This window comes from Sminthopsis crassicaudata, chromosome 3, assembly GCF_048593235.1.
Source record: "Sminthopsis crassicaudata isolate SCR6 chromosome 3, ASM4859323v1, whole genome shotgun sequence".
In the NCBI taxonomy this organism is placed as follows: domain Eukaryota; kingdom Metazoa; phylum Chordata; class Mammalia; order Dasyuromorphia; family Dasyuridae; genus Sminthopsis; species Sminthopsis crassicaudata.
Window position 1 is genome coordinate 156,436,388 of NC_133619.1, and position 14,345 is coordinate 156,450,732.

A 14,345-nucleotide genomic window follows, 5' to 3' on the forward strand; every position below is an offset into this window, starting at 1 on the left:
AACTTAAAATGTGATATAATATAGTGGAAGAACTAGGAGTGCTAAGCTCTAATACAGTTTTGCTGCTGAGTAAATGTTAGGTGTTTGACCTTTGTTTTTGGTGTTTTTTTGGAGTTTGATTTTTATATGTAAATTTTTTAAATTTTGTGATTCCTATGAAAGTCTTCAGTTAAACAGCGCACACGTTAGCTGCTTTCTTTTCTTTCATTTCAAGAACTCAGTATTAAAATTTCTTTTCTCTTTTCATCTTCCACTTAATCTTTTGTAGCAAAATGCTCTTTGCCATATTGTTAGCTTTGTTGGCAAATTTCCTATTACCTCATGCTGGTAGATAGTTTCCCTTGTGGAAGTTTTTCTCTTATTTGGTGGGTTTTCTTCTTATTTTCTTTAAACTTTCTCTACAATTTTCCTTTATCAAAAGCCCTTCACTATATGATTCGCATCTCTCTTTTCATTCTTTTTAAATATAATTCACCATCACACACATTGTAATCTAGCTGATTTGTTAACTTTAATTGTTACATGAATTTCTCTTCCTATCCTGGCAATATCTTTGTATCATGCTCCCTTATGTCTGAAATGTGCTCTTTCCTTTAAAGCTCAAATTGCAGTTTCTATATGAATTTTCATAATCTTCCCCAGGTATTCTCACTCTCTTCATTTTGAAATTATTTTCTATATAGTTGGAATATGTTGTATATCTGCCCAATAGAATTGAGTACTCAGTAAAATTTGAGTACTTCACAAATGAAGGAATACCTTCATTTTTTATCTTTGGGCTCTTGGTACCTATACAATACTTTACATATGTTTATATCAAGTATTTGTTGAGTTGAGCAAGTGGTTTGTGATCCATTTCAATTGATGCCTTTTTTCTTTCTACCAGAATTAAAATGACAAAATTATAGAACTGTTAGAGACTAAAGACATTATCTACTTTTGCAGATTTAATAAGATGGATCAGTTTTTCCAATAATTTGTTAGAGACAACAAATCAGAAATAGAAAAGACTTGCTAGAACCTAACATTGTGCTATGATAGCTAAAAATGAAGAAGGGAGAAAGGCAATAGGATCATCAGATGAAAAACCACTGGATGCCACTTAATAAAGTTATGGTATTAAGTTGTATAAGATAAATTGTGTTTCCTTATGATGTTTAAGAAAAAGATAGTATATTCTTATCAAGCAGTCAGTTTTATAACAATTGTTGTGATAGGGAAGGGAACAGTTCGTTTAATGTATTTATTATTAATGAACCTTTACACACATTTAGAAGCTATTGGTAATTATGTCTTGAGTTCTCAGTCTTTGACACCCATGTTGCATGACAGTATTATATAGATGAAAGGATATTCATTTGTTTGGGAATTCACTCTACTGTCTTTTGACTATAAGAAAATCACTTAATGTATCTGTTCTCATCTGTAGAATAAGAGGATTGGACTATATTATTTCTAAAGCTTCTTCTAGGTCTGAAGTATTAAATATTTATATTCTTTTTGAGTGGCTCAATTTGTATATTTTTCTGTGTTAAATTTTGTCATACCTTAGTTTGTTTCTTAGGTTTATTTACATTAGTTTTCTTCATAAAACTGTGAACTCTGCTAACAAATGTAGTAATCTGTTCTTTGCAACTTTCTCTATTATTACAGTATAATAAATATTGTAGTTACTTCAGTTAACTAAAAGTGATTTTCTCTCTTAAGTGATATTTTGTGAAATCTAGTGATATTTTGTGAAATAATTGTTATTTTCATAATATATAACATTGGAAAGTATTCTTGCATTTGTTCTAATTCTCACTTTTGATATTTGTTTTGTAGGTGTTGGTGCTTATGTTTCTCCTGATATGATGGTGGCCGAGTATTCACTAAGAGAAAAATTACCTGCAAATCAATATACTTGGTCTTCTAGAGGACCTAGGTAGGTCAAAATTAGTATCTTGAAGGTATTAAAGGTAGTATGGTACAATGGAAAGAGGATGTACAAGAACTTGGATTTTAATCCACATCTTATATTTAACAACTGCATGATCTTAGACCAAATTACTTTTCCTGTGTGGCATTCCTCATCTCTAAAATGATTGTATTTCGTATTTAGTGCCTGAAGGGACATAGGAGTTCATTTGTGACTTACATTTATAAACTTTTTTTTCCCCCTTCAGTTGGATTCTAAATAGAAGTTTTATTTTATTTGTTGTCGTTCTGTCCTTTTGGGAGTTTCTGATTTTATTGATAATATTAGCACTAAGTAAACTATGAATATAAGAATGAAGTTTAGTTTAACTTAATGTATTTTCTGTATGTAATTTGGCCAAACATTTTTTTTTTTTCAGTAGAGAATAAATTCTGTTTCTATCAGGTCTCAGTTACTATAATCTGAATAGCTACAATATTTACAGTCTTAATATCATTAGGGTAATTGTGTAGGTGTTTTTAATCTTATAATAAGACAGCTTAAAATTGTGATAAAGTCAAATGTTTCTTCAGGCAATTGCAGAGCTGCATTACAATTACAGATTTATAAGTCCTTTTAGGACCAATTCCAAATTTAGCTTTTAAAGTAATATCTTGGGTTGGGAAAAATTCAGTCTGAGAACTAAAAGCAACTGAATAATTTTAAGTGGGTAGAATTATTTCTTTTTTAGATCATGTAGCTCTTTGTGAGCTAAAAAGTAGAATTCTAGCTGTATAACACTTATTCTCTCTCAAAGTAATGGTAATTGAATGCGATGAGATCAATCACCTGGTAAAATAATAACTAAGTAATTCTCCGCTGGGCTTTGGAATGGGCAGAAAATTGGGTAGTCAAAGTGAGCTCTTACTCTATGTGATCTTAGGCAATGCTGTATAAATTTCTAGAGTTACCTCTTTCTCATTGCAAACAGCACCATTCTTGGGAGGGTTACCGCCTGACAACTTTTTAGTTTGCATTGTCATAGAACTAGGAAAAAAAACTCAGGGTCATTCTAAACCCCTAATTTTGTACTTAAGGAAACTGAGCCAGGAACATTATTGTATATTAATGCAGTAAAATGAGATAACAAAAATAACGTAGCTAACATTCATATAAAGTTCATGGCTTAAAAGTGCATTATAATGAGAAACACACATACTGTTTATACTTAAAAGATCCATTAATTTATCATTGTGTGTGTATATACTGTCTTTGCAGAATACAAATAGTGACCCATTAGTCTTTCAGAGTTACTGGGGCTAAAAATTAAATCACTCTGAAGCTCACTTTATCATAAGCTTCTCTGAACTTAACTAAATTGGTCCATATTGGGTAGACATCCAGTCATTCACTGCAATCATATTTAAAGCCTTTCCATTTTTAGTGTAGGATCATATAACCTTTCACATTTGCATGTAAAATGCTTTACATTTATAAAGTGCTTTCTCTATAAACCCAGTATAATAAATAAGAAGTGTACATATTCTCATTTTGTAGATAAAGAAACTGAGACTTATGGTCACATGACTTTTTAATGTTTGTATATTTGGTGTGAACTCAGAACATAAACCTAGGTCTTTTAAATTTAAAGTCTGATAGATTTTCTACTATGCAACACTGCCTTTGATTATAAATAATATATTTTAGTATTTCCCAGGAATTAAACATTATTCCAGTAGAGATAAGAAAAGAAAGGAGCATTAGCCCTATAATGAATTGTTCTCCTCAAAGTGCAATTGTCTATATTGTTCAGTTAAGATTAATAATTTTTATTTTTATTCTTAGTACGGATGGGGCACTTGGAGTGAGTATTAGTGCACCAGGTGGAGCTATTGCTTCTGTTCCTAATTGGACATTACGGGGAACCCAGCTCATGAATGGGACGTCTATGTCCTCTCCTAATGCTTGTGGAGGCATTGCTTTGATACTCTCAGGTAAAGAAATCTTACATGTCTATTGATAGGTTATTTCTATTCTTTAATGCAACTGTGGAAGTATCTATATAGGTATTTTTTTCAGTGATTAAAAATTCTAACCTATTCATATCTTTTCATATGCAGATTTTTTTTCCATGTTCTCCCATAAATCTTCGTAGGAAATCTCCAGTCAATCAGTACATTTTTAAAACATCTGTTTTGTGTTCAGCATTCCTAGATGCTAAAGACACAAAACTAAAAATGAAACAGTCTCTGCTGTCAAAGAGTGTGCATTCTGTTGGAGAAGACAGCATGCACAGTCCATACAAAATAAATGCAAAATAAGGGAGGAGGAGGGAGACCTAAGAATTTTTAGAAATCAGTAAAGACTTCAGTTAGAAGATAGGGTGTAAAAGAAAATCTTGAAGGAAACAAGGGGATTTTGAAGTGAAGTTGAAGCAGTAGTGACATTCCAATCATGGAGAATAGGCAATACAAAAGTATGGAGAGGGGAGATAGAATGTCATGTGAGGAGCAGCAGAAAGGTCAGTTTTTTAGATGGCAAAATATAAAAGGGAAATATGTGATTGTCCTAGAAAGATAGGTTGGGACTAAATGGAAAAAGCGTTAAATGCCATATAGAGAAACTTATATTTAGTCTTAAAGCAATAGTGAGCCACTGAAGTTTGAGTAGAGAAGTGATAGGCTTATAATTGTCCAAATTAGGGGTTCATTCTTTAGTTATTTTTAACATTTTCTGGATAGCAGGCAGCACAGGTGTTTTGGTCATGTTTTATGACAAACCTTTTCTGATCATACCCATCATGTCATGCATGGGTGGCATATTTTGTAACATTTTACAATGAAGTAGTTTAAATAAGTCATTGTTGATAATAAATTTTGTTACCCTACCAATCATTGCTGCATTGCCCTTTGGTTGCCTATAGTTAGATCTGTAAATGGATTTTCTTCTCTGATATTTTAGGACTGAAAGCTAATGACATTCATTATACGGTTCATTCAGTCAGAAGAGCACTGGAAAATACTGCAGTAAAGGCTGAAAATATAGAAGTATTTGCTCAAGGACATGGTATTATTCAGGTATTATTTTCATGGACTAGAAAATGAATTATAAATTTTTAACAAGACAGTCTAGCGCAAGATTTTTTTTTTTTTTTAATGATGCCTTTATAATACTTGTCTTGTTTATATAGGTCTTGTGTTGAATATTTCATTCTTTTATTTAGTGTAATTTCTTGTATGACAAACTTTTGCTTAATTGCAATTTCCTGGTGATTTGCAACCAAACTAGTTTTTAGGATTAAATTTATATTTTCCTAATTGTCAATTTGTTGTTCTGCTTAGGTTGATAAAGCATATGACTACCTCGTTCAAAATACATCATTCACTAATAAAATAGGTTTTACTATTACTGTTGGAAGTAACCGTGGCATCTACCTCCGAGATCCTGTCCAGGTAGCTGCACCTTCAGATCATGGGGTTGGCATTGAACCTGTATTTCCTGAGAATACTGGTAAGTAGTTAACAAATAAGTAAATTTCCTAGAAGTATTTATAATTAAATTTGATAAATGTGTACTATGCATTAGGTTCTATACAGGAGCAAAAGGAATATATGCTAATTATATCAGTTTCTAAGTTTAGAGATGCATATTCAAGCTATTTTGGTTTAAAAATTTATTTAATTGCATAATCACATCATAGGGCAGACAGAAAATATTAGTAACTGTATGTGTTAAGGTGGTAGCATGTTTCAGCAACATACATGCTAGTTTAGAAAGGACCTGAGTTCAGATCCTGGTTCAGCTTGGACAAATCATCCCAGTGTCCTCATTTCTTAAGTGAATAGGCAGAACTATAATGGCATATCCTTTAAATATTTAAATTTATGACTTTAGATCTATGTCCAGGAATTTCTTTAAAAATCTCATCTCTACAAAATTTTTCAAAATAGTCTTTGTATATAATGAGGGTTTCTTTGATGAAAATTTGAAGTGATAATATGCTTTTGCAAATGATTCTGAACATACTACATCTTCAGTGATACAATTGATTTTGAGTTTAAACACCGATTTTTAAAAATACTCTTAAATAGGCTAAGAAAAGATATTGAAATCACATATATTAAAGATTCCTTTTCATATATATAAAGAAAGTTCTCTGATTATCAGTATAAAGCAAGTCGTAAAACAGGAACATGTATACTCACCAAAGGATTTCTTCTGCAATCAAATGAAAGGATTCCATATTAATTTTCCAAAATTTTTACAGATGATATTATCCTAATTTCAGGGCATATTCTAATATTCTTTAGTCATTTTAGAAAAATCTATGGCCTAGCACTTCCTACAGGAAGAAGTGAATAAAATGTTTATTGTCCAGATTATGAAATGCAGTTGATTGGTTGTCATTTAGAATGAGATAAGCATATATAGACAGCATAAGTGTGGGATTGATGTGCCTGAAATATGAGTTAGAGGAAAGCCTTCAGAGCATTGATTAGTTTCTCTTATGGAGATTTATTAAAAGGACATGGGTAAGAATAACTCAGCAGAAGAAGGTTATGTATTAATTGCACTCTACATTGGTAGTCATTAAATCAGGTTTCTTCACTAAGTCTGGTATCAATATGATGAATCCACAGGTTGCTCAGAGCAGATCAAACCTCCTGAGTTATTTGCAGTAATTTTAAAAAAATCTATTGACAAGGATTAGATCTTTTCTTTTTTTTTTTTTAATAAGAACATTAAATGACAAAAATATTGATAATGTATCTTTTTTTTATTTTTTTTTTTCCCCAAATGACAGATAATTCTGAAAGAATATCTCTGCAGCTTCATTTAGCTTTAACTTCAAATTCATCATGGGTTCAATGTCCTACTCATCTAGAGCTCATGAATCAATGTAGACATGTAAACATACGAGTGGATCCTCGGGGCCTGAGAGAAGGACTACATTTTACAGAGGTATTTTTTAAGTTCTCTTTAAATTTTCCCTCTTTCAGCCTTTTCATTTTAAATGGAAAACTCCAAAATAATTACTGATTTCTAGAAAATACTCTTATAACTTGCCCATTTAAGTGCTAATAATATCATGCATTAAAAACATTATGCTGTTTTAATTACAGTAAAATATCTTTTAGACTTCCTTCTGATTTGAAATTTTCAAGCTTAAAACATGGGTAAAGTGAAGCTTTAAGTGGTATAGTGGATAGAAGACCAGGTCTGGGAACAGAAAGATCTGAATTAAAACCCAGCCTCAGATGCTCACTGTGTGACCCTCAGCAGTCACTTAATCCCTTTTTGCCTCAGTTCCTCTTATGTAAAAATGAGGACACAATGGAGAAGGACACTATAATGAATACTGTAACATTGTTGAGTAGAGGGTGATACTATTTATGGCCATTTAACATAGAAATTGTTATTGATGCAAAATCTTATGCATGTCACCAACTTGCTAGTATTTAATATAAAATAATTAAACTTTCATTACTTTTTAAATAGCATAGGGGACAGAAAATAATCATTGGAGCCTGGAAGACTGAGTTTATTCCATTTCTGACACACAATAGCTCAATCAGTATTTCTGGCCAAATCACTAAGTATCTCAGTGTACTGAATAATTTTAAAAACAAAGAAAAAGTGCAGACCTACCTTGGCAGGTGAAGTCACAGGTCCATTCCTTATCTCTGTTTTTCTTTTAAATACAGAATTTGTGTGAACTAGTGAGATCTATGCATGATTGATTCATAATTTGGTAAAAATTGTTTTTCTGTATACTAAATAGATCACAAAGATTCTATATCCCATTAAAAAAATCCCAGACTAGAAAATTATTCAGCCATTTAATTTGTTCATTTGCTTGTACTTACATCATGTATGTTGAGTATTTTTAAGTCCTTGAATTGTAAACATGGATCAATTTATGCTACATTTGCATTTTAATATTTGGTTTTATTTTTCAGTATGATTGTGCAATAAATAATACAATTTTTTTATTTTTTATTTTTTTTTTAAGGTATGTGGTTATGATACATCATCACCTAAAGCCGGCCCTTTATTCAGAATTCCAGTAACTGTCATCATATCAGCAAAGTGAGTATATATAGCATATTACAAGATGTTTTCAAACAGATGTGGAATGTTTATTGAAGTAATGTGGTAACATAAAAAAACAGGTGGATTCAAGAGGACTGAGTTCTAATGTAAAGTTTACTATTGCCTTAGAGATGCACAGTGGACTAAAACCAGAAGACTTGGACTCTCTTTTTTAACTCTACTGACTATAATATGCTATAGTTTATTACCTATAATATATAATATGCAAAATAAAGATCACTAGGTAATCTTTTGAAATTCTTTCCAACTGTAACGATCTATTCTTTTGCTTCAAACAAGTTATACTAGTCATTTGGCACCTTGATTGCCTCCTATATATAAGGTTTTTTTTCTGATCTTGTATTTGAGTTATTAAGTCTTAATAGAGGAAAATCACAAAATTATGTTTTTGGATCCACAGTCCTAGACCTCAAACAAACTTTTAAAGTTATTTTTTCACTCAGTGAGAGGATGAACTGAAAAAAAAAATTGCCATCTAAAATGAAAACAGTAAGAATCAATTTAGAATTAATAAGATTAGCCATTTGCAAACATCATTCAACTCAGGAAATGGTTTGTAATCTAACATTCGTTTTTAAAAAATTACCTTTATTTTAAAAGGGTTAGAGATAGACATTCAAAAGTAAACAAATTACATGGATACATTATAATAAGAACAGCAAGACTTTCTTTAATGTATAATTTTCTTAATAGAAAACACACAAAAACAGAATCTTTATTTTGGTTTATCACAACTGTATGGCAACAGAGATCAATTATATATGTGTGGCATTATTAGCACACAAAAGGCAGTTTCTGATTACTTTTTAGAATAAAAGTAACATATTTGTATGCCATTAAAGCATTTGTACAGTAATAACAGATTGACCATTCCTGTTCCCTATTTTTTCCTAAAAGACCTTTAACTAACAGATTTTAAATAAGTAATGGTTAAAATAGCTGCATATTGTTCTTAGCAACATTAATATAACAGATTTATAAGAAGGGAGAATATTTGGTCTTAAATATAGAAATGTTTTAAGGAGACATATACATATTTTTTGTAAACCTAAAAGTCAGGCTTTCTGGTCTGGCAATACAATCTCAGAATTATGACCCAGAGAGAATATTGAAATAGCTGAGGCTTGAATATGCATTGAATCCTGTATTCATCCTAGCATATGGTATGAGAGTGAGAAATGATACCATGGAGACAGGTGAAGGCAGACAATCCCCTTTGACCCCAAAAAAGCATATACATAACCCCTGTATCACTGGTTAAAGTCTATTTTGTATAGTTGAAAGTATGTGCATGACTGAAGAGGTGGGAATATATTTGAATCGGGGATAGACATTGAAGGTTGTAAAAAGGGAGGGGGGGATGACTCCATTGCTCTCTTCATGTATAATTAATTACAAGATCACATTCACAGTCTAGACCAGAGATGGGGAACCCCTTTTCTTTCAAAAGACCAAAGTCACTAAGAAATGTCAGTAGGCAGTATAGCATGTAATCACACTGTTACAGAATCATAGTCCAAGTTGAATGAAAGTAATAATGAAGAAAGTCTTTAGGCAACAAGTTCCTCTATCCCTGTCTAGATTCTGATAACTCAGGCACTAAACTAGATTACAGTTTCATGCTGTTAGGTCAGGCTGGTGTTGGTGGTTTTTACGTAAAAATGGACATATAATGATAGACAGTGGGAAGGAAGCAAAAATCTGTAAAGCTAGAGACATGATCAAACTTCCCAAAGTGATGAACTTTCTGTAAGTCCAACATTCAAATGGAGATTGAATAGATGACTATTTTGAATCTTGAATAGGTAGTCTTAGTTCTTTTCTACTCTTGGATATATTTATATTTGTATTACCCAAGCTTCAGCTGGTATTCACTTACTTCATTTACTCTTGTTGTTCAGTATTTTTTTCCCCTAGTATGCTGGTAGATTTTGTTGCTGTTATATTGTTTCAATCATGTCTGACTTCATGATCCCATTTGGGTTTTTCTTGGCAAAGATACTGGAGTGATTTGCCATTTCTTTCTCCAGTTCATTTTGTAGATGGGGAGACTCATCTGTAAACTCAGGGTTAAGTGATTTGCCCAGGTCTCATAGATGCTAAGTGTCTGATGTCAAATTTGAACTCATGAAGAGAGTTTTTCTGATTCTAGACCTGTCAGTTTATCTGCTGCACCACCTACCTACCCACTCTTATGGATGCTTAATTGCATATCTTGCTGTAGTATCCTAAAGCTTTCTTAATCTTCTCACTCTTCCAGTACCATTCTTTCTTTGGCGGGTGAATCAGGTAAGACTATGAAGATCTTCTCATGTAAGCCTCACTCTGTATAAGGGAGATAAAATATGAATCGATAATAGGGAAAAAAGCCAAATTATTCCTGTTTTGTCAGATTTTTTTCCAATTACACAAACCTAGTATGGGATAGCTAACAGATTCAAAATCCAGAAAGATAATTAAGAGTGTGAATCTTATCTATATGAAACCAATAGAGAGAAATACAGATTTTTATACTTGAGTTTAAAAATATCAAAACCTGGAATACCTTAATTTTTTTTTTCTTTCATTTTTCTTATTCTTCCACATTCAATTGAACTAAAGAAAGTACTTAAGTGAGAACCAGAGGAAGAAATGAGAGGTAGAAACTGAATCAGGAGGAACCAGTATCTCAGAAGATAAAGGATGAGAATATAATGTTTTGACATAAGAAGGAAGGGATAATAAGCAATGTTAAGTGCTTCAGAAAAACTGAATTGATGATTTACAGGAAAGTCATTGTATTCAACATTTGGGAGACATTTGAATTAGCAATTTGACTTACAGGAATTAACTTTGAGTGTGTCATGAACCCTTGTGGCAGTCTCAATAATGTTTTAAAATGCATAAAATAGGTCAAAAGCCAAATATTTATGTTGAAAATAGTTAGAGGGAGATTAAAAAACAGGTTTACAGATTCCAGGTTAAGAATCCCTGTAGATTGATAGAGGCCAGATTGCAGAAGTTTTGCAGAAATCAAGACCTAGCTCCAGTAACATCTTCTCCCTTTTCCCCCTCCATGAAAATTTTTCTGCCTTCCTCCTTGATAATAAATAACCTAGGATCTTTCCCTGTTTTATATTAGTCATTTGCATACTTGTCTCAGGCTTCTTACAAGATTGTGAGTTCCTTGATAATAAGTACAATCTGATTTATCTTTATATAACCTTATACTGATTACCTATTCATGACTCCAAAGCAATACTGGCTTTCATTTATTTGTTATCTAGAATTTAATTGCTAATTTTTGCTCTTTCTGCCATGTAGGGTTGGTTGGAGAACAAAGTGAGATTATGAATGTAAACTAGTGCTGTGAAGAAATTTGTTTTTAATAATAGCTTTTTATTTTTCAAAATACAGGCAGTTTTCAACATTTACCCTTTAAAAATCTTGTTTCCAAATTTTTCTCCCTCCCTACCCATTGGCCCCCTCTTGTAGACAACAAGTAATACAATGTAGGTTAAACATGTGCAATTCTTGTGAAGAAATTTTAAAGACCTATATCAACCATACATTATTTGAACTAGACATTTGGATGGGACTCTTATGTGTATAATTTGAGTGCCAAGTGAATAAAAAGCACACAGTTTGATTAAGCACTCACTAAAAGTATAAATATGATTTTAGAGTACTCTTTAAGTCCTATCCTGAGGTGTTTGAATTTATGCAGTGTCTAGTTATGCATTTAACCTGTGATTTGAATGTTTCATGTGCTTTGTTGATTGCAAAGAAGACATAAAAATATTTATATTTTACTGTTTGTTAAATGGATGGGATGTTATGAAAAGCAGAACTACTGCACTAACCACACCTGCTGCCATGAGGAGAGAGCTAAAAAATAAACTACTCAGATTATTCATTGAATTATTATTTCATCTGGGGTAGTATGTAGGGATGACTTATTCCAGAGAGAATTTAAGTTAATGCTACCTTCATAATAATTAAGACATTTCAGGAGTAATGAAGGTAACATTGTCTCTAAGATCCTAATATTATGTTGTTCTTTGTTGAATATTACATTCCTTTGCAAAGAATGGTCATTCATTATTATGGATAGTAATTCTAGACACAATTAGATTTGAAAATTATTCTCTACCCGAAGATTATTTAAACATTTTTAAAAAATGGGATTTAAGATTTTAAAAAATCAAATGGCTTATAGTTCATCTTAGTGAATCGTTGTCATATGTTCTTTTTTAACTGCTTTCACATATGTGAATTTTAATTTTTTTCAGAGTAAATGAATCATCACATTATGACTTAGCCTTTACAGATGTACATTTTAAACCTGGCCAAATCCGAAGGCATTTTATTGAAGTTCCAGAAGGGGCAACTTGGGCTGGTAAGTGAAAAGAAAAAAATTTTTTTTACTAAAATTTTATATGTATTATGTCCCTGTTCATTAATTAAACAGGCCATCAAAAAGAACATCATTGTTGTGTTGTTTTGACATTTCCACATTTTTGTTTTAATTAGGCAAACAAAAGAAAAATGCTATAATCAGAAAGCATTGTAAGCTTTTTATTTTGGAATATGTTTTCTAAATGAATTGATTTTGTAAGCACATAAACCATCTATGTTATTCTTAGGAAGAAATTTATTTTTCTTTATATAAGAATATAGTCTTAAGATAGCTTGTCTTATCTTATTCATTATATTAATTATGAAAAGATTGTTAAACATTTATAGTTTCAGTTTTGGGTTCAAGTAGGGTCTCTGTTACCATTGCACAAAATTACATAATATTATAACAGTGCTTATAAGTTAAAGTAACCAAAATATTCCATTTTTGGATATTTTAAGAGATATATTTTTAATTTGTTCTAATTTGTTGTTTGGGATTTAAAGTAATAATAAAAATAGCATTTATAGAGCATTTTAAGTTTGCAAAGCATATTACAAATATTATTTTGTCCTCACAACAACTCTAGGAGGCAGGTGCTTTTTATCACATTTTACAGATGAGAAAACTGAGTCTGGTAGAGGTTTTAAAAGGCTAGCTCCAAGGTCACTTATCTAAAAATGTCTCAGGCAGGATTTGAACTAGAATATTGTTGACTCCCAAGTTCAACATTACACCCACTATATCTCCAAGAAAAGAAAATTGTCGTGATTTATTAATTCAGTGTTACTAAATTAAATACTTTAGTGCTTTTGAGATGTTGATATATTATACATTACTTGCAATAGAAGAAAGTATGCTGTTATTTGTTTATTATTTCCATTAAGTGGAAAGAAGCATGGATGTAATGGATCTGAAATAGCAGATAACATTTCTTTGTTTTACTTTGGATTATGTACACATTTAAATAAAGTTGTGCTTGATGTTCTTATTCATTTGGATAAAATAAGTTATTTTTGGAAGATCTAATCCAGAACAAACTGTATCCAGTTTCCCATCAATCTCTTCTACCCTGCCCTGCAAACTGGACATTTCTGGGACTTTAGAACACCACTATAAGTAAAATTTAGTCTCCATGGATTTAGCAGTTTTGAAATTAGGATCATTTAAAATAGTCAATGGTGTTCCTAATACCTGTACCAAATAAGGATAAAACATTGAAGTATAAATTAGTATCATTAACATCTGTTCAGTAATTTTAAAATAAATTGTGTTAAACAGATTATAGTATTTTATCCAAGAAATCATTCATTTTAATTAAATTGGATTTATACTAGGGATTCAAAAATGATTTTACATTCTAGGAAAATAACATAATGAATGATGTTTGGGAGAAAAAAAAATAATCCAAAGCTCACAGGATTGTACTAGGTGCAGAAAAAGCCTTTGGCAAAGAACAACATTTATTTATGCTAAAAATTCTACACAATGTAAGCACATAGCCCTAGGGAATTTTTAAAAATACTATAATAAGTATTAAAAACCATAAGCAAGCATCCAGTTTTCCCAGTAAATACAAGAGCAAATAAAGGATATCTGTTCCCCACCCTCCCAATTATTATTTGCTATGGTTTTAGAAATGCCAACAATAGCACTAAGACAAAAAAGAAATGTTTGAAGGGTAAAGAGGAAAAATAACAGACTAAAACAGCCAAAGTGCAACTGAACACTGGACAGTGGGAAAACTTTGTCCATAACCTTGGAAATGAGATTTTTAGCATAACTGATTAGGATAATCCTTACATGGAATATTGAAAATTGACTGTACTTGATTTTAATATGTGAGAAAGATACTGAGGTAATTTATTCTTAAAGAAATAGAAGTTAGCACTATTCTAGACCATAAGAACAATAGCTTCTTATGGCAAGAATCACTTCACTTCTGTCTTTGTATCC

The 14,345-nt window shown here is 31.4% G+C and overlaps 1 protein-coding gene across 4 annotated transcripts in view; it reads left to right on the forward strand.

Annotated features, from left to right (window-relative positions):
* The window catches only part of TPP2 (tripeptidyl peptidase 2), an 81,025-nt gene that overhangs the window by 26,897 nt on the left and 39,783 nt on the right, over positions 1 to 14,345 (forward strand). For all 4 annotated transcript variants that reach the window (XR_012487811.1, XR_012487812.1, XM_074299472.1 and 1 more), the window contains exons 10-16: positions 1,825 to 1,924; positions 3,743 to 3,891; positions 4,859 to 4,974; positions 5,239 to 5,407; positions 6,702 to 6,859; positions 7,911 to 7,987; positions 12,283 to 12,389. Coding sequence is in view for 2 of the 4 variants with exons in the window: in XM_074299472.1 (XP_074155573.1) it covers positions 1,825 to 1,924; positions 3,743 to 3,891; positions 4,859 to 4,974; positions 5,239 to 5,407; positions 6,702 to 6,859; positions 7,911 to 7,987; positions 12,283 to 12,389 (876 nt within the window). In the remaining 2 variants the exon portion in view is untranslated. The remainder of the gene's footprint in view (positions 1 to 1,824; positions 1,925 to 3,742; positions 3,892 to 4,858; positions 4,975 to 5,238; positions 5,408 to 6,701; positions 6,860 to 7,910; positions 7,988 to 12,282; positions 12,390 to 14,345) is intronic.